The sequence below is a fragment of the Chiloscyllium plagiosum genome, chromosome 5, assembly GCF_004010195.1.
Source record: "Chiloscyllium plagiosum isolate BGI_BamShark_2017 chromosome 5, ASM401019v2, whole genome shotgun sequence".
Lineage (NCBI taxonomy): Eukaryota > Metazoa > Chordata > Chondrichthyes > Orectolobiformes > Hemiscylliidae > Chiloscyllium > Chiloscyllium plagiosum.
The window spans coordinates 70845412-70867564 of record NC_057714.1 but is presented as its reverse complement, the minus strand read 5'-3'; the positions used below and the strand labels follow the sequence as shown (position 1 = coordinate 70867564).

Below are 22153 nucleotides of genomic sequence, written 5' to 3'. Positions count from 1 at the left end.
TTACTGGAAAGCTTGGCTACGGGCGCAAGTCTTCAGTACTATTGCCGGAATGTTATCAGGGCTTGTAACCTTTGCGTATTCAGTGCCTCCAAATTAGAATAGAGCAAATTTGTTATCAATTACATACAATTCTGATACAAAATGCATAGAACTGGTACTTCAGTTAGCAGGATTTATCCTGAGCGAACCCATTATGGAAACTATCGATAAATACTATTGGGAATTCAAAAGAGGTTCAAAGTCCTGGTTTGGTTAGTTCAGTTGGCTGGATGGCTAGTTTCAGTTATAGAGGATTAATGACAACAGCATGGGTTCAATTCATGCACTGGCTAAAGTTACCATGAAAGCCCTGCCTTCTCAACATTGTACTTCACCCGAGACACGGTGACCCTCAGGTTAAACTCATCAGCAGTTGTCTCACTCGAATGACAGAGCAGCCCTATGATGTTCTGGGACTGTACCTTTACTGTAATGCATGCATGACCACAGACTATTTCTTCAGGTGTTCTTTCGGTGAGGTATTTCCACTTACTTTTAAGATAGCTGCCATATTCTTCAAATTCACTTTATAGACATTCATTTGTTTTGGCAAATGTGTTGTGCATAATTGTGACGAGTGCAATTGAAAATGCATTGCTCTTTTCGAAACCTGTTTCGATGAGTTACCACAAAGAATCAAAGAAAACTTCAGGAAAATCCAAATCACTTCTGGTAACGTCAAAGAAAAAGCAATTCGTGTTCAAAAATTTGCTTTTGAAAATCAATTCAAAATAGCCATGAACGGAAAAATAGCACACTGTAAATTCAAGATCTTTATATGATTTGGTTTTGATTTATTTTCAAACAATACAATTTGTGACATAAAATCAAAACTGTAAACTTCCATAGCTTATTGTACCAGAGCTAATGATGGAAAAGTAATTTTAGTGACATTTTAGTCAATTGAAAAGTTCTATAATTATGATTTACACTTCATTGTGGAAGCATGATTGAGAAAACACACAATTAAAACCTTTTTCCATGTATAACTATCAAAGGAAGTAATACAGAGAGACCATGAATAAACTACAGAAATACTTAATTAGGTGTGCAAGGCTTTGGAATGTCTTAATGTTATGCAAAATGCTACATTAAGTTTCTTTCTAATTCAGGATCAATGCCCCAAAACCTTTTGGGACTACATATCTCACAACAGCAGTCAAAATGCCTTGCCCTTGACTTCCAATACTGGCCCTGACTCAGAGGACACTCAAGGTATATCTGGAATATCTTGCACATTAGAAAGAGCAAGGTACTCTAACCCAGAGTCAGGAAGGACGATGACCCAGTTCCTCATTACCTTTCAGATGAAACACTTAGGCCATGCTGAAGCTTCTAGCTCCAAAACAAAACAGAGGAAAAAAAAATAGAGCTCCAATCTCATTAGGCCTAGAACCCAAACTAACAATTTGTCCAGATCACTAGGAAGTTCAATGCACAGGAAATCCTACATTTGGAACCCAGGCCTACAATATATCATTGAGCATGTGAGATTCTATCCAAACCAGATCATTCAGAACCTTTGGTGCAATAAGGTATGTATTTTCTTTAACCTTGTTCTAGTTTCTGGCCAGTGTAGCAGACCATTGCTAAAGTCATAGCCATGACTGTGTGCTTGCAAATGTTTTCTATTCAAATAATCATCAATTGCCCTCTTGAATTCCTCAATTGAACCTACCTCCACCACTTCCACACATTGCATTCTAGACCTGACTCACTCATTCAGTGAAAAAGGCTTTTTCTCATGTCACATTTGCTACATGTGCAAATCACTTTAAATCTGTGATCTAACATTCTTGATCCTTTTCCTATCTCACAAGCAACTAGGGCTGAATAATAAATGCTGGTCAGTCAGCCACACCCCGTTCTCACGACAGAATAGGAAAAAAAATTACTCTCTTCAGAACTCGCATGATGTGAAAATTTCAACCAGATTGCGTCTTTGCTTTCATCTTTCAAATTAGACAAAAGAGATCCAGTGGACATGATCTATTTGGATTTCCAGAACTCCATTGACAAGGTATTGCACAGAAGGCTGCTAAATGGAATAAGAGCCCATGAGGCACTGGCATGAATAGAGGATTAGCTGACTGGCAGAAGGCAGACAGTGGGGACGAAGGGGTATTTTTCAGGATGGTGGCTGTTGACTATTGGAGATCTGCAGGCGTTAATGTTGGGACTACAACTATTCAAGTTATACATTAACAATCTGAATGAAGGAACTGAGGGTAGTGTTGATAAGTTTGCAGATTACATAAAAATGGATGGAGGGATAGATAGTGTTGAGGAAATGGAGAGACTGTAGAAGGACTTGGACAAGCTAGGATCATGGACAAAGAAGTATCATGTGGAATACAAAGTGGGGAGGTGTGAGAACACTTTGGCTGCAAGAACATAGGCACAGACTATTTTCTAAACAGGGAAAGGCTTCAGAAAATTGAAGCACAAAGTGAGCTGGGAGTCTTAGCTCAGGATTTTCTTAAGGTTAGGATTGTTGACATGTAGGATCAGTTGACTGTTAGGAAGGCAAATGCAACATTAGCTTTCACTTCAAGGTAGGTAGTATACAAGAGCAGAGATGTACTGCTGAGGCTGTGTAAGACTATAGGAAATAAGACTGCAGATGTTGGAAATTCAGAGGCGATAAAATGTGCAGCAGGTCAAGCAGCATCAGAGTGGGAAATCAAGATTTCAGGTTGGAACCTTTCATCAGGACTAGGGAGGGGAAGGGGCTGAGAAATAAATAAAGGGAGGTGGATGGGCCTGGGGAAAGGTGGGTGGGTTGGCGATGGGTGGGCAAAGGTAGGAGGTGATTGTGATTTGTCAGTGGAAAGAGTGGAGCGGATAGGTGGGAAGGAAGATGGACAGGTTGGGTCAGGTCAAGGGGACAGGGTGGAGGGGGAGGGCTGGACCTGGGATGAGATGGAGAGTGGGGAGATTTGAAAACTGGCGATATCTATGGTAAGGCTGTATGGTTGTCAGCTCCTGAGGTGGAAGATGAGGTGTTCTCCTTCCAATTTGCGTTTGTCCTTAATTTGATAGTGGAGGAGGCCCTGGATGATCATGTAATTGGCGGAGTGAGAGAGGAAGTTGAAATGGCTGGCAACCAGAAGGTGGGGTTGATTGGAGCATATGGACCATAAATGTCCCCTCAACCATTCCCGGGTTTGCGCTCGGTCTCTCAAATGTAAAGGAGACCACATCGGGACCAAAGGATGCAATAAATCAGGTTCGAGGAAATGGAGGTAAGAGGAGAGGTGTGATATTGTTTGTTGTTTGGTATATTGACAAGACTATGCATATGCTACGACAACTGATGAATTAACATCACACAACAATTGCCAGACAGGAGTGTTCCCTCCCAGTTAGGGAACACTTCAGCGGTGAAGGACATTCAGCTTCTGAATTTCAGATAAGCATCCTCCAAGGCAGCCTTTGAGATACACAATAACACAGAATCGCTGAGCAGAAACTGATAGCCAAATTCTGTACCCATGTAGACTGCGGCAACTGTGATCTTGGGTTCATGCCATGCTACATGTAATTCCACCATACTGTCTGTATTTGTAAAATCTTTCTTACTGTCCTGTTTTGACACCATCTCCCTGATGAATTGTCATAAGCTCTCTACTTTAATTAGTTTGTACAGTTCTGGATTACTCTTATACCTATTGTGTTATTCCATTAGGTTTGTCTTCAGCACCATCTTATTTTTTAATTTTTTGCAATTATCTCTCTGCCTCAATTAATCGGATCCTAGGTCATCCTTTCACTTGCTTTTCAGCTGTTGACACTTTACTCACACCATCTGACACTTTTGATCACCTGAGGAGACTTATTATTCAGCCTGTTGACACTCCACTCACACCATTTGTGTGATCTTTTGATCTCTCTGCTTATAAATTCTGCACCTGTGTGCTTCCCTTCGCAGCAATCCAAAAGCTTCAAACATCCAAAAATTTCAAATAAGCCTGTTGGACTATAACCTTGTGCGTAGAGACCAAGAGCATTAACATGTATCAGCAAAAGCAGCAGTCCCAATACCGACCCCTGGAGAACTCCACTACAAACTGTCCTCCAGCCTCCAAAGTATCCATTGACAGTACTCTCTGTTTTCTATAACTCAGTCACTTCTTTATTCACATTCCTATTGTCCCTTTTATTCCATGAATAAATTCCTTTTCCCAAAAGTCTACTCTGTGGCATTTTATGGAATGTTGCACTACCTGCAAATGTTGTACTACCTGCAAATCTCCAACCCTCTGGCACTGCCGTTAACTCTATGGAAGACTGAAAAGTTATGGTCAATTTCCTTTCAATTTCTGCTCTGAATTCCTGCAATATCTTTGGATGGGTTTCATCTGGTCCCAGTGCCTCATCAATTTTAGTTATTGGTTGCCTGTCAATCACTTCCTCCTTATCAATTCTGAACCCTTCCAGCAACAGAGCATCCTCTTCCTTGGCCTGGGAATAATCTACTTCCTTGGTAAAGATAAACACAGAGTATTCATTTAACATCTCAGTCTTGCCTCTTTCCTCAATGTGTAAATCCCTGTGTTCAGTCCCAAATCAGCCTTACTTCTCCTTTCACTGCCTTTTTACAATTAATGTGCGCATCGGATTCCCATTATGTAGCATCTGAAGATTGCTACATTGGAGTAATCTTGTTTTTTTTTTACTTAGCTCCATAGCTCTGATGGCTCCCATCCTGCTAAAGTCATTGGTAACAACTGGACTTGTTGGGCCAAATGGCCTGTTTCCACACTGTAGGGATTCTATGAAATTCTATGAAATGCAGACCACATTCCCTAGCTGTTTGCTCTCTCTGATGGATGTCCTGCAATTGCTCGATGTCATCCTTGATCCTGGAACCAGGGAGGCAATTCTGGAGTGGTCACGGAAATGCCTGCCTATTCACCTAATGAATGCCCTCTCACAATTGCCTCTCTTGTCTTCTTCCTTCCCTCGTGTGCAGCTGATCTCTTTATAGTATCACAAATCTGGATCTGATTGCACTCTGTTGAGGAACTGATATACTCACCAGTTTCCAAAACGGAGAACTGATTGTGAGCAGACACCAAGGGAGGAGATGGCCTAGTGATATTATAGCAGGACTATTAATTCATAAACTCAGCTAATGTTCTAGGGACAGAGGCTTGTATCATGCCATAGCAGATGGCAGCATTTGAATTCAGTAAGAAAGAAATCTGGAATTAAGAACCATGAGAAAACCATTACTGATTGTTGGAAAAATCCATTTAGCTCAGTAATGTCCTTGTGGGAAGGCTATCTGTTATCCTCACCTGGTTAGGCCTACATGTGACTCGTGACCCAAGGCAATGTCAGTGATTCTCTAAAATGGCTTACTGAGTCATTCAGTTCAAGGGCAGCTATGGACAGGTGATAAATGCTGGCCAGCCAGCAATGCTCACGTCCCATAAGTGAATTTAAAAAAAAACAAATACCTAGTTATCTTCCTTGGACTGCTTGGCAGTTACCAATGTCTCCAAGTCCTTATGGTACGTGACCACCTCTTCAAATGTGCTATCCACATAACTCTCAGTTCCTGGAAGTACCATAGTGAGTCCCGTCATTGTGTGAGTTCTGAAACCTAGTATTAAGTTACCGGTTCAGTCACTTTTCTGACTTGTATGATCATTCAAGGCACTATTGGAGCCCATGACTTCCCACATATTATAGCCATCCATTCCACTTGACCAAGTTGAGCTGCTATATCTTAAAATTCACTCCCTTACTTTATTTTCATTTACTTTAGGATATTGGCCTTGATTTTCCCTTATTCCTGGTGTTTGCACTTAAATCCAAAAAAAACTTGCTCTTAATTTCCTAATTTAAGCAATTAGAAGACCATCCCTAGTAGTTGTTTCTTACCAGTAACTTTCTGTGATGTCACAAATTTGTTCTCTTACTCTCCTGTCAAACTCAGTGCTGGCTGGTTCTGGGAGAAAGTGGGGACTGCAAATGCTGGAGATCAGAATCAAGAGCGTGGTGCTGGAAAAGCCTGATGAAGGACTTATGCTCAAAACGTCGATTCTCCTGCTCCTCAGGCGCTGTCTGACCTGCTGTGCATTTCCAGCACCACACTCTTCTGTCTGGTTCTGAGCAACTAAATGGCTCACAGTGATGTAGGTCTTGAGACTCGCCCACAACTTATAGCCTTTCACTCCAAGCTGCTCCCTCAGTGGTCTGATATCTCCCACCAGATAAGTTAGTGCTGGACTCCAGGTTTTCCTTTCACCCACTTGCCAGATAATGCTGACTCCTCTAGTTGCTTTCCTCACATCAATCTTTCAAACTTTCTTTGATTATGAAATGATTCCCAGCAAATGTAAAGCGGTTATATCATAAAAGAAGGAAAAGAGAAAACAAGCAACTAAATGGCTAGCTAGTTTACTTCAGTCATTGATAAAATGCTGAAAACTATTCATAAGTAAATGGGAAGGGTCAGCACAAGAATTCAGCTTGCAAGCTATTCAGAAAGCAAATAGTATGTGTATCTTTATTGGAAGGAATTTAGAGCATAAGTTTAAAGAAGTCTTTCTACAATTGTGCAGAGCTTCGGTAAGATCACACTTGTACACCTCCATACAATTTTGGTCACCATCTGTAGAAAATGCTACACCACATAAGAAAAAGATTACAACAAAGGTGTACCAGGGATACACAGGTTTTATGAGGAATAATTGAGTAGAATATGTCTGTAGTCTCTGGAGTTTAGATTTTTGAAAGGCAATCACATCAAGCATAAGATTCTGAGAGAACCTGACAAAGTAGATGCAGAAAGGCTGATTCCCCAGACTGGAGAGTCTGTAATTTATGTGATTATCTCAAGTGGTTGGCCCTGACAACAGAAGAAAGCAGGAATCTCTTGATTCAAAGGGTTGCAAATGTTTGGAATTCTCTGCTCTAGAGGACAATGGATGCTCAGTAACTGGGACAGTCAAGGTTGAGATCAATACCTGGTTAGTATGTAAGGAAATCAATGCATATGGGAGTCGGTTGGAAAAGTAGAATTGATGTTATGCATGGAAGAACAAACTCAGTGGGTCACAGGGCTATTTTCTTATTTGAAATTGTAACAGTACATCTTCTCTTCTGTGTAGCACTGTACTAATGAGGACATGATACAATGGTATAGTCTAAAGAATCATTTTTTTGCTTTGCCTGAAAGCAGTAGCTTTCTCCTATTGTGGCTAGGATGGTGGTCTGCCTCAGCAGAGGCAACTTCTGTCCTGGTACAGCCAAGCAGGAAATCCCCTGTTCTGGGGGATCGTTTGGTCTGTTTGACTTGGGACATGGCATCTCAATGCAATTTGATAAACCAAGTGTGGTAAGACACACTGACAGCAGAAAGGTGAAAGCTAAGCATCGCCAGTGAGGTCTAGGTCATTAATCCTGAATCAACAAAAGATTGGCACTTTAAAAAAATTCTGATGGACATGAGGACACGATACAATTGGCAAAGCAGGCTTGCCAACTCTGATTGCTGACAGGCCCAACATTTTCTGGCTGGATAGCCTGGCATGGTGTGTAAGATGTGCCTGACTAATTACTGCAAATAATGACGTCAGCTCCAATGAACTACCACCAGGATCCATCTTAAAGAATATCACGGTTTATGTTATGATCACTTTTACCAGATGATTCTTTAACAAGACATCTTTATTTAATGTTGACTTGTAATATAATATACATTACCAAGTCTAATATAACTTGTTCTTTAATAGGTTTCAGTATGTCTTGTCATTCTAAGACAATGATCTTTCAGAATGGGCACACCTGTTGCACCAAGTTCTCCAGTTAGTTATTTAATTATCCACAACCATTCACAACTGGATCTGACAGGAATGCAGAGATTAAATCTGATCTTTTGGTGTTGTTATCTCTGTCTATTACAGACTGATTCTGCTGTTCAGCATGCAAATACTACAGTTTCAGGAAGTCGAATGCTCATATTTAGTTATGTCCAATTCCTGGCATGCCTTACTGCACTCTTCATTGTCAATCGCAAACAAATCTCAATGTCATCTCCTGAGTTTTGCACATTGTCCACTGAGAATTGCATTGTAAATACCTGAACATATTTCGTACATCAATAGGTGACTTCTTTCTGGTAACATCTTACACAATAAAGTTGGAGGGAGCAGGAAATTTGTAATTACATGTTATGCTCACCAATGATTATGGGGCCTGACAACTGGTAGAATGAGAAGACTTTTGCACCAGAACACATGTCTCTGATAACTGTGCTAGAATTTAAAGAGCTACAAATGCTGTTAGGCATCAGCACCTCACTACTTGACCAACATTGTGGACCCTGAGTTTGCTCATGTCCCTAGTGCACTGACCACTCAACCTTCCATTCCTTACCATCCTGCCACGGGCTGTGAGCTGGATCACAATGCAGCAGGCCCAGTGCCTGGCTCCGAAATGATGGTTTGCAACTCCACCAGGAAAAGCAGACACTGCTCAACAGGCAGGAGAGCATGAGGATGTCTCAAAATGATTCTGCCCTCATCTGCCCAGATGGAACTGACAAAACTAAAGTAATAATAGGGCCATCGAGGGAGGTGAAGTCTCAGACTTGGTAGTGACCTTTCACCAAAGACCTGTCAATTCAATATTCAGCCTCTGGCTTTAATGGCCCTTTGTCTGCTTCTGAACAGTCACCTCAGTTGAGCTGGTAGCCTCCACACTCAGCTGGAGATGCTCCAATGTTGGCAATGTATCTGAGTGTGACTACAACTCCCCTAAGGTTGCCCATCTATACAGAATGGAGAAAGTGAGGACTGCAGATGCTGGAGATCAGAGCTGAAAATGTGTTGCTGGAAAAGCGCAGCAGGTCAGGCAGCATCCAAGGAGCAGGAGAAGGCTCCTGAAGATTCCTGAAGAAGGGCTCATGCCCGAAATGTCGATTGTCCTGCTCCTTGGATGCTGCCTGACCTGCTGCGCTTTTCCAGCAACACATTTTCAGCATCTATACAGAACGGGCAGCTAATCCAGATTTTAGTCTTTCCCTGGGAGGAATACAATGGGAAGCTGTCCTGGCATAGCTCCCCTTCCTCTGCCATTTCCTCACCATAACTAATTCCATCTCATCAAATCTGGGGAAATTCAGACCAAAAAAAATGCAGTGTCCGAATCCTGCACCACCCAATTTCTAATGTGCAGTGTCTATTGGCAGCTTACTGCCCTTGAGAGAAAACAAAACACAGTAATATTTGGAAACGAACATACTGGTCCTCCATTTTGAAAAAAATATGTGCAAGATGAATTTGACCAGTATGTCTTATTCACCAGTATTACTTGTTTTTCATTCTGGGTGTTTAGAAATTGAAAGCAGCATTTAGAATATTTTCTGTGACTGATGAAACCAAGGAACAGGAGAAAGGTGAGATGTGCTCTTCTGCATCTATCCAGAAACTGGATCAAAATGGCATCTTTGTTACTGTAAAACTCACTTGAATTAAAATTACTTCATGTACAATATGATAGTACTAAATGCATTCTTGTTTTGAGTTAATCTTCAGTGGTGAGTATATGATGAATTTTAGCTTTTAATGATGTATGAGCTTTGAGTCCTGATGGTGACCTTGGAGAGAAGCAGCTGTGGATACTGAAAAAGCTAATGTTGCACAATATGTGTACACAAGATAACTTTTAGCAACTTCAAATAACTATTGGGTAAGGCAATCTAAGCAGGAAAGTGCTGAAACAGCCTCAAAGATGATACTGTAGGGAAGAGGCAAATGAAAAAATAAAGGGGAATTTAGTACAATCATTAATTGACCGTATTTACAGAGAGAGATATATGGACATGGATATTGTAATTTTAGTAACAGTATCAGTACTTGTTATTATTACACCTCTGAAACTGACAACAACTTCTGGTATCCACACATGCGCAGTTAATTGTGGAAGTCACGTAGTTGCTACCAGTGATTTCCTATCCCTCCACAGGGTGTGCTTTTAAGTACTTGCAGATGGAAATCATCTAGAAATTACTGACAAGTGCAACCACTTTTGAGAATAACTGTTCCCGGTTTGTCCAAACCCTGGATCAAGTTAGAAAGTTCAGACAGCTAGACCTGTCTCCACTGGAGCTTAGAAAACTAAGAGATGAAGCCTTGAAGGGTGTTATCAGGATGCATGTTGAGAGGATGCTTCCTCTTAGAGGAGAATCTAAAACCCAGGGCCTCTGTTTAAAATAAGGGATCAGCCAGTTAAAACTGGTGAGGAAAATTTCTTTCTCATAGTGGGATATGAGAGTTTGGAATTCTCTTCCTCAAAAGCCAAGAGTAGCAGATTATTTGAATATTTTGAAGACAAGGGTAGAATCATAGGGCAGCATGGTGGCTCAGTGGTTAGCACAGCTGCCTCACAGCGCCAGGGACCCAGGCTCAATTCCAGCCTCAGGTGACTGTGCGGAATTTGTACATTCTCCCTGTGTCTGTGTGGGTTTTCTCCCACAATCCAAAAAATATGCAGGTTGGATGGATTGGTTATGCTAAATTGCCCCAATGATGTATAGGTTAGGTGGGTTGGCCATGGGAAATGTTGGGTTATAGGGCTAGGGATGCTCTTTGGAGGAGGAGTGCATACTTGATGGGTCAAAGGCCTCTTTCTGCACTCTAGGGATTTATTGGTTCTAGGTAGATGGATCTCAATAAACAATGGGGTAAAAGGTTATCCTTTTGGGAGTAGGAAGACATGTGGAGTAATCAGATTAGTGATTATCTTACTAAATGGTTGAGCAAGCTCAAGGAGACAAGGAACCTACTCCTGCTCCTAATTCATGTGTTCATACATTCCTGGGACTTTGTTATAAAAAGTGTAATGGGGTTTTAAATGATGTTAAGTTATGCTTTCTGCTGACAAGCCTTTATCCATCCGAAACTTCAATATTACATTTGTGGAGGGTCAAATTTCTCCATTCTGATAAAAAGATTCCAAATATTCTTAATTTTAAAAAAATGTACTTACGATGTTTCAGCTTCCAGCCTAATTCCAAGTGTATACCTCGATTTTTATTCTATGTCAAACAATTACCTAAACTGAAAGATAGTCAATGCAGCAATTTTCATTTCCTGATTTGTTGTCTTCAATCTTGGCTGTTTAGCCAGCTGAAAGACGTCCCTCTTGTTAAATGCCTGAAAAGCCCAAAATTGTTGGTGCCAAGATAAAAGTAACATTAAATAAAGTGAAGTCCACACTGCAAAGATTACTAGAGCCTTGTATACAGTCATGATTGTTGAAACTGGCGCATTCCATTTCTAACACACACATGAGACACCACAATATTGCAAGATACAACTGGGAACTTTACATATGAATAAAAAGTACCTGTGAGAACTCATTTCCTATTTTGCCCTATCTAGTTGATCAATGTGAGGGATGAAAACACTCTTTGACTTTGTACTTAGCTAATTGTCAACTATTCCCAGAGCAGCTATGGTATAAAATTGATTAATCAGCACCAGCCATGCTAACGGAGCAATATAGGATCATTTACCCATAATACGGCTCTCTTGATTTTGTAATGACTCCCACTTTATTCTCATTCAACCTCAAGCCAAACAAGTCTCAAAGAGCAGTACCCATGGCATAAATGTGGCATTTTCAATATCCTCACTGTGAAAAGCTTTCTGAATGTGATTGTTCACTGATGCTTAAGCGAGGTCCACACTACCAGGATGTGATACAAGATGTGCATTTAACATCCAGCACAAATCAAAATAGATAGTAAATCACAGCAGGAGCTACTAGCATGAAGCACTCAAAAGTGTTTGACTCTTTACTGAGCAAATAGACTGTGTAGTTACAAGCTGTTACCTCAAAACTGAAGGCTGCAGATACTCTAACTTTAAGCAATAGTTGATAAGATGGAAATTACTAAGACTGATATGAACAGTTAACACATTTGAATTAAATTATTCCCTTCACAATCTAAACTGCAGTCCTGATCCTGCCTTTGGGCTGTCAATTCTAATTTGTACTTACATTCCAAGCTTAAATTTGCCAGACTTGCTGCATTTATTACCTTCAATACTTCTTATTATTGTTAGGAGTTTGCAAACATTGTAAGGTCACAATATGATCCTTATGTTGCTAAGTATGACTAAGGATAATGATTAAATTTCCTACAGTGTGGAAACTGGCCATTCGGCCCAACATGGCCACACCCACCCTCCGAAGAGTAACCCACCCAGACCCATTCCTCTATATTTACCCCTGCCTAATGCACTGAACACAATGGGCAATTTAGCATGGCCAATTTACCTGACCTGCACATCTTTGGACTGTGTGAGGAAACCGGAGCACCCGGAGGAAACCCATGCAGACACGGGGAGAATGTGCAAACTCCACACAAGGTTGGAAATGAACCCGGGTCCCTGGCGTTGTGAGGTAGCAGTGCTAACCACTGAGCCACCATGCCATTAATGTACAATAAACTGCTGGCAGCTAAAAAAAAAATCAATAGAATTGCATTGCACTTTATTTTCCTGGAGTTGGTTATGCAGACACCAGAAATTGATACCCCACCTTTAACAATTTATTTTTGATCAGTATTCACTACAATTTAAATACATTCAGTACTAAGGAAAAAAAATCTATGCACTGTAAATTAATATGACATCCCTCTGTTTAATTAATAATTAATAGCTTATTATGTAGAAATCACCTGAACACAATTCATCTTCTGTTGAATGCAAAAACGTAAATATCTACTGAAGTCAACAAACTTCCACTTACCTGTTTGTGTGCATGGTCATAAGAATTTATGTGATTGTCAAACTCCTGATGCTTGTGGTACTGCTTGTCACATAATTCGCAGTAGAAATTGGCTTTCAGGTCCTCAAGGGCCTTTGCTATGGCCTTCTCTTTTCCAGCATAATCCTGTATGGATAAAATTAATATCTCAGTATATCATTTTCAAACAATATGTTAGTGGAACAAGGTATACCAAGCAAAAAATTGTTTCTGTAGCAACTGTTCTCAATTGCACAATTGTGGAATAAAGCCAAATAAGACAATGGTGTCTGTCATCAATGTTCAGCTTTGGAGAGTCTTTCAATGAGCTAAAAGCTGGTGATTGAATGTAGATAATCTCAGGTGAGAATAAAGCCCCTATGACTCAACGGATAACAGTACAATATCTTGTAATGCAATACATTATAATGTGTCTTCACATATAGGGAACAGAAAGCTATTAGGTATACATTATAGTTCACCACTTTGGAAAGTGTCAGTAATTTAAAAATGAGGAATACAGAAATCATTTAGAAGAACAGATGAGCCTTAAGAATAGCTGCTTTGAGAATTTCTGGTAGGGGATAAAATGGGAGTTGGTGAATTTATCTCCTATTTATCTTCTACCCTTCCATCATTCCTAAAAATCTAAACTAAAACAGTATCAGCAGCTAAGCTTAAGTATGTTTTGATTGATGGTGACAAATTCAATTCAGACCGTTAATATTATTTTTTCGCCTCACTTGATTTGTTATATACTTGGTGCATCTAGGAATTTCTGATGAACTGTGTGCACGCAATCAATATTATTGAAGTTTAGCTAATAACATTAACTGAGGAGGCTTGGCAGATTTTGGGAGGACATAGAGGTTAGCAGTCAGCAAATCAGTGCAGAAGGAGTTTAGTATTAGGAAATGTGAAGTAACACATTTTGGGGAATAAAATCAGTGATGGAAGTGTGGATTAACCTAATAACAGAAACTGCTGGAAAAGCAAGTCTGGCAGCATAGGTGGAGAGAAAGCAGAGTTAACATGTCAGGTTTGATGCTTTTGTTTCTGATTTCCCGCATCTCCAGTTCGTTGGCTTTTTTGAATTAACTTAATGGAATGTTATGATTTGTTTATCCAGCTGTGGAGTGAATACGTTTTGTACGGAAAGTTGCTGAAGACAACAAATAAGCCTTTTTTTTTACTAACGGGGGCATTGATATATTGGTGCTCTGAATCACACCAGAAATCGGCTAAGTGTCATTTTTGACAAATTCATGAAGGGTTTCTCTCTGCTCGTCCTGGTCGGTTTTCTCATGTTATCAGCCCAAACGCGTCTTATTCACTATGCCACATGTGCCAATGGTGCCTTGCTCATAGTATTCTCATACTCACTGCAGGCAGAAGCATTCGGCAAAAGTGGGACATCTTGGAACTCTTGGCACTTGCATCATCTCTAAAACTCAACAGTACACACACAGTCAACTGCTGGCAGCCTGCAGCTGCCCTCATGGTTCATTTTACTTGCCCGAGGCACACCAGAAAGTGAGTAATTGGAACATGCTTTGTTAATGGAGACTGGAGGTCTCGGTGGATAGGTAGGGGTTTGGGATGCCTACATGCAGTCACCACCCACGTGAAGGTCCTGACATGCTGATTACTGGTGGAGGATTGGAAGCATGCTAGAGTCGCCAAGCTTGTCACCAGCTATGTGGCAGGCAGGAGAATAGGAAACTGTGTAATAATGAGAAGAGATGATGTAAGGGTGAGGATGTTATTGCATGCTAATGCACACACACAAGCTTCTCAGCACTCACAAGTGAGAATGTAGTCTCAATACTTTGTTGGAAATGGAAATTTTGATCTTGACAGAGGAAAGCTGATCTCATATGATCCTCCTAACTTTGTCACCATCGTGTACCTTTTACTGGGGCCCAGTTCAAATGTAAGAAGGAAAAGCTGAAAATCATACAACACCAGGTTATAGTCCAACAGGTTTAATTGAAAGCACTAGCTTTCGGCGTGCCTCTCCTTCATCGAAAGCTCCGAAAGCTAGTGCTTCCAATTAAACCTGTTGGACTATAACCTGGTATTGTATGGTTATTAACTTTGTATACCCCAGTCCAACACCAGCATCTCCAAATCAGCAATAACCTGGATTTCATAGGGAACATAGTTCCCAACTGCTGAGGTAAAATATCAGGGGTGAGCCCGCATACCAAACTCACAGCTGTCCCTCAGCTGTTTGATGGTGGAAACTGTGTTAATTGCTATAAAAGAAGACTTCTGCCCTTTATCAGAAAAGAATGCCACCTTAAAGAATTGTCAACTGATCAGATGTATCCCCAAAGTCAACAGTGACTGCTGCTCGGATTATGGTCAGTCCTGATGCAGAGATTGAAGGGCAGGGCTAGTACTTCTAGGATCCATTGAAGGGGAAAGATAAGTCGGGGGACTGTGGCTTTGGAGAGCCCTGGGGGGACCATAAGGTGGAAGTGCAATCTTAGTGGGAGTTCACTTAACAAGCAAAGAGGAACAAAAGAAACCCTCTTCCTTGCCCACCACCAGCCTATGAACCTAAAGCTGCAGGCTAGCTGCTTAGTGTGGCCTCCTTTACTGAGGGTGTAATATTGGTGACGGTGGTGGAATGAGGTCTGTAAGTGCCCATTACATTCAAACAGGCGTGGGGCAATACAGACGGTGGTCAGACTACCATCAGATTTTATGATCCCCACCTTCACATATACTGGCAGGAGAGAGCAAAATGCATCCCAATTTGTCACTGAAAATCCATCATAGCTTGCTGGAGTTGTAGAAGTTGCATGCCTCACCTCATTAATATTAATGACAAAGGAGGTGATATATGTTTAGAGAAACAAGACAATATTTACAGAGTACTTGGTGTTTACTAAGGAGGAGAAATCTGAAGAAGCCATGACAGCAGTAGCAATACATAGGGTGAAACATGAGAGGGAGGACTGGTTATACTTGGGGGTAAATTGGTCACATGATCTGAATGACATGCATCTGAGGTTGCTGAAGGAAATGAAGGCGGAGGGAGCACACAAGGACTTCCAATAATCTTCCAATCTATCATTTACAGAGGAACCTCGATTATCCGAATATCGATTATCCGAATTTCAGGTTATCTGAAGAAGATTTCAAGGTCCCACAAAAGCATTACATCAAACAGGTAAGTGTATTTGATTTAACTGTACTGAAGAACATGTGAAAACACTGGCAAAAAACAAAGAAACATAAGCAGCTCAAGCATCAGCAACTGGATTTTTTTTAAGTAAGCGTTGCTACACAGTCCTTTACAAAAGTAAGTGTTTTACATTTTACAGGATGGGTATTTCCATCACTTTACCGGGCTGTTCATTAAAAAAAATGGCTGAGAACGTAAATGCATGTGTGAGGCAGTGTTCTGTCTTTCTATCATGAGACTGCATTCCTAGAAAGTGACTAACGCTGCTTTGTTCATAGAAGCTGTTTAAGACTTTGTTTAATGCTGTCTTCACCACTCCTTGCCAAATGGTAACTCCTGCTGCATTCTTAAAAAAGTTTTCTTGTGTTATCATTGCTTTATTTTGTTCATCATGTGAAATCTGTGTCCTCGTGCGCTCAATATATTAAAATTATGGATTTAAATAAATTCTCTGGTAGAGCACAGCTTTAGATCAGCATGGCTTCCCTTGTTTAAGGTAAAATCGATTATCCGAATATCAATGATCTGAACGAAAATGGTGCCCGCCCATCTGGTTCGGATAATCGAGGTTCCTCTGTACACAAGGGACACAAGCACACAAAAATGAAGACCAGACATAGGCCATTCGGCCTCTCAAGCCTGCATTGCTATTTGACAATATCGTGCTGATTGGTTTGTGCTTTTGACTTTCCTTTCCTGTCTGTTCTCCATAATCCTTGACTCCGTTTTTGTTCAAAAATCTAACTAACTTAGCCTTGAATGCACTCATTGGTCCAACCACTACTACTTTCTCCAGATAATTCTACAGACTGATATTCCTCTCAGAAAACAAAAATCCCCTCTCAGTCTTAAATGGGAGGTCCCTAATTTTTAAATTTGTTCCCCTAGTTCTAGTAGGACCACAGAAAAGTTACAGTAGAGAAAGAGGCCATTCAGCCCATGAGTCTGTGTTGGCTGAACAAGCAAGCTATCTGTTCTAATTCCATTAAACAACAACTGGTCAATGGTCTGTAGGTTATGACATTTCAGGTACAGATAGAGGATCATTTTAACTGAGTTCAGATCTCCCATCTCCACTAACAAACCGGACAGTGAAATGCAGATCCTACCACCGTCTTGATGAAAATATCTTTCCGCATGTCCCCTCTAATCCGTCTGCCAACCAGTTTAAATCTATGCCTTCTGGTATTGAACTCTCTTTCTTGTCCACTCTATCCATGTTCTTCATTATTTTGTACACTTCAATTAAATCACCCCTCAGCCTCCTCTGTCCTCAAGTAAAATGACCTTGCCAATCCAATCTTTCTTATACCTGAAAATTTCAAGTCTTGGCAACAATTTTGTAAATTGCCTCTGTATTTTCTCTCGAGAACTGTTGTCTTTCCTGTAATGTGGTGGCCAAAACTGTCCACAAAACCACAGGTTTTTGCCTAGCTGATTTCTCATTTAGTTTCAGTATTATATCCCTTCTCTTGTATTCAGTACTTCATCCCACGAAGAAAAGTATCCTGTAGCCTTCTTTACCAACTTATCAGCCTAATCAGCCACCTTGAGAGACCTATGGACATGCACTCCACTTCCTCTGTCTTTCACCTATAAGACAAAATATCCTCTCAGTATCCACTTTGTTAAAGCCCCTCATCATCTCACCTATTTCAATTACATCATCTCTCATTCTTTTGAAATGGGTCTAGACCTAGCCTGCTCAATTGTTCTTCATAAAACAATACATTCGTATAAGGAATCAATTGAGTAAACTTTCTCTGCACTGTATTGAATGCAAATATACTCTTTCTTACAAGAGACTAAAGCTGTGCACAGAACTCCAGATGCAGCCTCACAAAGGCTGAGTACAGCTGCAGTGAATCATCATTACTTTCCTACTCAATTTTGCTTGTAATAAACATCAGCATTCCATTTGCCTCCTTAATCACTTGCTGTACCTGCAAACTAACTTTTTGGGACTCATTAACCAGGTCACCCAGATCTCTTCATACCATAGAGGTTCGCGGTATCTCTGTCCAGTCAAATAATATGCTGATTTTCTACTCTTGCTGCCAAAATGGAAACGTTCACAATTTCATGTTTTTGTCCACTCATTTAATCTGTTGAAATCCCTTTTAGGACTTTTGATAATTTACTTTTCTACCTATATTTGTGTCATCAGCAAATTTAGCTACCATAATTTAGATCCTTCATCCAAGCTATTGATATAGTTTAGTTAAGGGCCAAGTACTACTCCTTGTTGCACTCCATGAGCTTACCAACTTGAAATTGACACTTTTACATCTACTCTGTGCTTTCTGTTAGCTTACCATTCCTCTCTCTGTGATCAATGCTACTCCCTAAAAAATGAGCTCTTATTTTGTGTTGTAATCTTTGATGTGGCCACTTATTGATGCTTTTTGATTATTCAAATACACTGTGTCTAGACTTATCTCTTTTTCCACCTTGCTTGTTAATTTACCAAAGAAATCTGATAAAGTCATCAATATAACATCCCTTTCACAAAACTCTGCATGATCCCTTTATGAGTTTTTTAAAAATGTCTTGATTTCACTTCCTTAATAAACTAATGGATGCCAGCAATATCTCCATGACAGATGTTAAACTAACTGGCCTATAGTCCCAAGCTTTCTATCTCCCTCCTTTCTTCGATATATTTAGAGTCATACAGTCATATTTGTGACAGGGACCTTTAGAAAACGCTGTGAATTTTGGAAGATCATAAATAATACATCTATATCTTTGCAGTGACTATCTTGAATACCTGATGTTGCAGGCTATCGTGTTCAGGGGATTGTTAACTTTTAGTTTTTAAAGTTTTCCCTGATGACTGTTATTGTTTTAATTGTCTTCTTTCCTTTTACCTGTTGAGTTTCAAGTATTCTTGGAGGTATTCAATCATGAAGATAAATGTAAAATACTTATTCAACACTAATGTCATTTCCTTGTTTAATTTTTAATTGCCATTATTAATTTATGCATTTAGAGGTTCCAAAGGATTGGAGTGCAGCAAAACTAATATTCTTTTGAAGAACGGACAGCACAAGCAATTTAAGGCCAGTTAGCTAAACTTCAATAGTGGATAATGTTTTTAAAACAATAATCAAGGAGAAATTCTACAGGAAATTGGGGATATTTCAGTTGGTCAAGGGAACCTGGCACAAATTTGTAAAAGATAAACCAAGCTTGACTAATCTAAATGAATTCTCTGATGATATAACGGTGACTTTGACTACGTAAATGCAATGAATGTTGCCCATATCAATTTTAAGGAAGTATTCAACAAAGTACCATACAGAAGCTAACTAACTAAATTGAAACTCTTGGAATAGGAGAGTCAGTGCTAAGTGGATAAAAGATTAGATTAGATTAGATTAGATTACTTACAGTGTGGTAACAGGCCCTTCGGCCCAACAAGTCCACACCGCCCACCCATACCCCTACATTTACCCCTTACCTAACACTACGGGCAATTTAGCATGACGAATTCACCTGACCTGCATGTCTTTGGACTGTGGGAGGAAACCGGAGAACCCGGAGGAAACCCACGCAGACACGGGGAGAACGTGTAAACTCCACACAGTCAGTCGCCTGAGGCGGGAATTGAACCCGGGTCTCTGGCGCTGTGAGGCAGCAGTGCTAACCACTGTGCCACCGTGCCGCCCACAAGAATGTCTTCAGGACAGAAAATAATAAGTTGTGGAAAATGGTTATTTTTCAAACTGAAGGATTGTAGAGAAAGGTGTTCCTTAAGGTTCAGTGCTGTACCACTGCTCATTTTGCAAATTTATAAATGATTAAGGAGGGGATATAATGGTTAGCATCCCTTCTTTAAACCAGAAGTCCAAGGTTCAAATCCTCCTCCTGAAGCTGAGGTGAAGGAAATTTGTTTAATAAAACTGGCAAACATAGAGTAACAGAGTCATAGAAGCAGCTCCTTTGGTCCAACCAGTCCATGCTGAACACAATCCCAAACTAAACTAGTCCCACCTGCCTGTTCCTGGTCCTGGTCCATATCCCTCCAAACCTTTCCTATTCATGTGTCTATCCAAATGTCTTTTAAGCACGGTAATTGTTCTCAGATCCACTACTTTCTCATAAAGTTCATTCCACACTCGAACCACCCTCTGTGTAAGACATTTGTCCCTCATGTCTTTTTTAAATCTCTCTCCTCTCACCTTAAAAATATGCCCTTTAGTCTTGAAATTCCCCATTCTAGGAAAAAGACAACTACAATTAACTCTATCTATACCTCTCATCATGTTGTAAAATTCAATCAGATAGCCTCTCAACCTCCTTCACTCATGATCAATGTGTAAATCCTTCAAACATATGCCAATAGTAGATGGCAACAGTGCAAAAGATTTGTGGTCAGTCATATGATGGAGTGCAATGAGATCTTCTACCATCAGCCTCCATAGTGCCTGTCTACAACATGCATGTAAAAGTGCCCTCACCCCTTCCTTTCCCTTCCACCAAAATGGGAAAGATAGGGTCCCCTGATCCTCACTTTCCACACCAAAGGATCCAAAGGTCATAAGCTGCTACTTATGCCAACTCCAGTGGGATGCCATCATCCTACACATATTCCCCTCCCCTCCCTAGTAAGAATTTCACAGAGGCCTTCTATCAGGGACAAGCTTGGTCCACTTCTCCTCCATTACATCCCCAAGCACTATTCCCATGCAATCGTAGAAGGTGCAACATTTGCCCACATACCTCTTGCCTCCACACCATCAAAGGCCCCAGACACACCTTTCAGATAAAGCAGCAATTCACCTGCACTTCATTCAATCTAGTCTACCATATTCACTGCTCAGTTAAAGCTTCCAATGAACTCAATGCAAACTGGAAGAATATCACCTCATCTGGCAACCTTCAGGACTGGAGTTTAATTTAGATAAATGTGAAGTGCTGCATTTTGGAAAGGCAAATCAGGGCAGGACTTATTCATGTAATGGTAAGGTCCTGGGAGTGTTGCCAAATCACTTTCTCCTACCATATTCACTACTCAGTTAAAGCTTCCAATGAACTCAATGCAAACTGGAAGAATATCACCTCATCTGACAACCTTCAGGACTGGAGTTTAATTTAGATAAATGTGAAGTGCTGCATTTTGGAAAGGCAAATCAGGGCAGGACTTATTCATGTAATGGTAAGGTCCTGGGAGTGTTGCCAAACAAAGAGACTGTGGAGTACAGGTTCATAGCTCCTTGAAAGTGAAGTTGCATGTAGACAGGATAATGAAGGATGTGTTTGGTATGCCTGCCTTTATTGATCCAAACCTTAAACTGACCATTGATTGAGGCAAACTGCCCATCTTTCTGAGCAACATTGATCATAACACCATACAACCGTGTCATGGCAACATTTTTCATGCAGAGGGTTGTGCATGTCTGGAATAAGCTGCCAGAGAAGGTGGTGGAGTTTGGTACAATTCCAATATTTAAAAGGCATCTGGATGTGTGATGAATAGAAATGGTTTAGAGGGATATGGACCAAATTTGTATGATAAGAATGTTACTTGCCACTTATCAGCCAGCCCTGGGTATTGTGCAGGCCTTCATACATTTTGAGATGGACTACTTCACTACCTGAGGAGTGGTGAATGGTGCTGGACATTCTCTAATCATCAATGTACACCCCCACTTGTGACTCTATGATGTAGGGAAGGTCATCAATGAAGCAGCTCTCGATAATTGGGCTCCTACAGGGATGTCCTAAAATAGAGTTGACTGAACCCCAACAACTAGAACTATTTTTCTTTGTGCCTGGCATAAGTCCAACCAGCAAAGATTTTCTCCTCTGCGCCCCTCCCCCCCCCCAAAATTCCAATTGACATCAGTTTCGCTAGGGCTCCTTGATGCCATATTTGGTCAAATGCAATCATGATGTCAAGAGCTGTCACTCTCATCTATCCCCAGAGTTCAGCTCTTTTGTCAGTGTTTGAACCAAGGCTGTAATGAGGTTAGGAGCTGAGTAGCCCTAGTGGAACTCACCGTGAGTCAGTATGCAGATCATTAATAAGTACGTGCTACTTGATAGTACTCTTGATGATCCCTCCCACCAATTCACTGATAATTAGATTAGATTAGATTAGATTAGATTACTTACAGTGTGGAAACAGGCCCTTCGGCCCAA

General features: G+C 40.6%; 1 protein-coding gene across 5 annotated transcripts in view; it reads right to left on the bottom strand.

Moving 5' to 3' along the window:
- Positions 1–22153, bottom strand: part of LOC122549981 (G patch domain-containing protein 8) — an 859839-nt gene that overhangs the window by 67642 nt on the left and 770044 nt on the right. For 4 of the 5 annotated variants that reach the window (XM_043690314.1, XM_043690316.1, XM_043690313.1 and 1 more), the window contains one exon: positions 12814–12957. In XM_043690314.1, the coding sequence (XP_043546249.1) occupies positions 12814–12957 (144 nt within the window). Of the gene's footprint in view, positions 1–12813; positions 12958–22153 lie in introns of those variants that run through there. The other variant, XM_043690317.1, reaches the window with a different exon arrangement.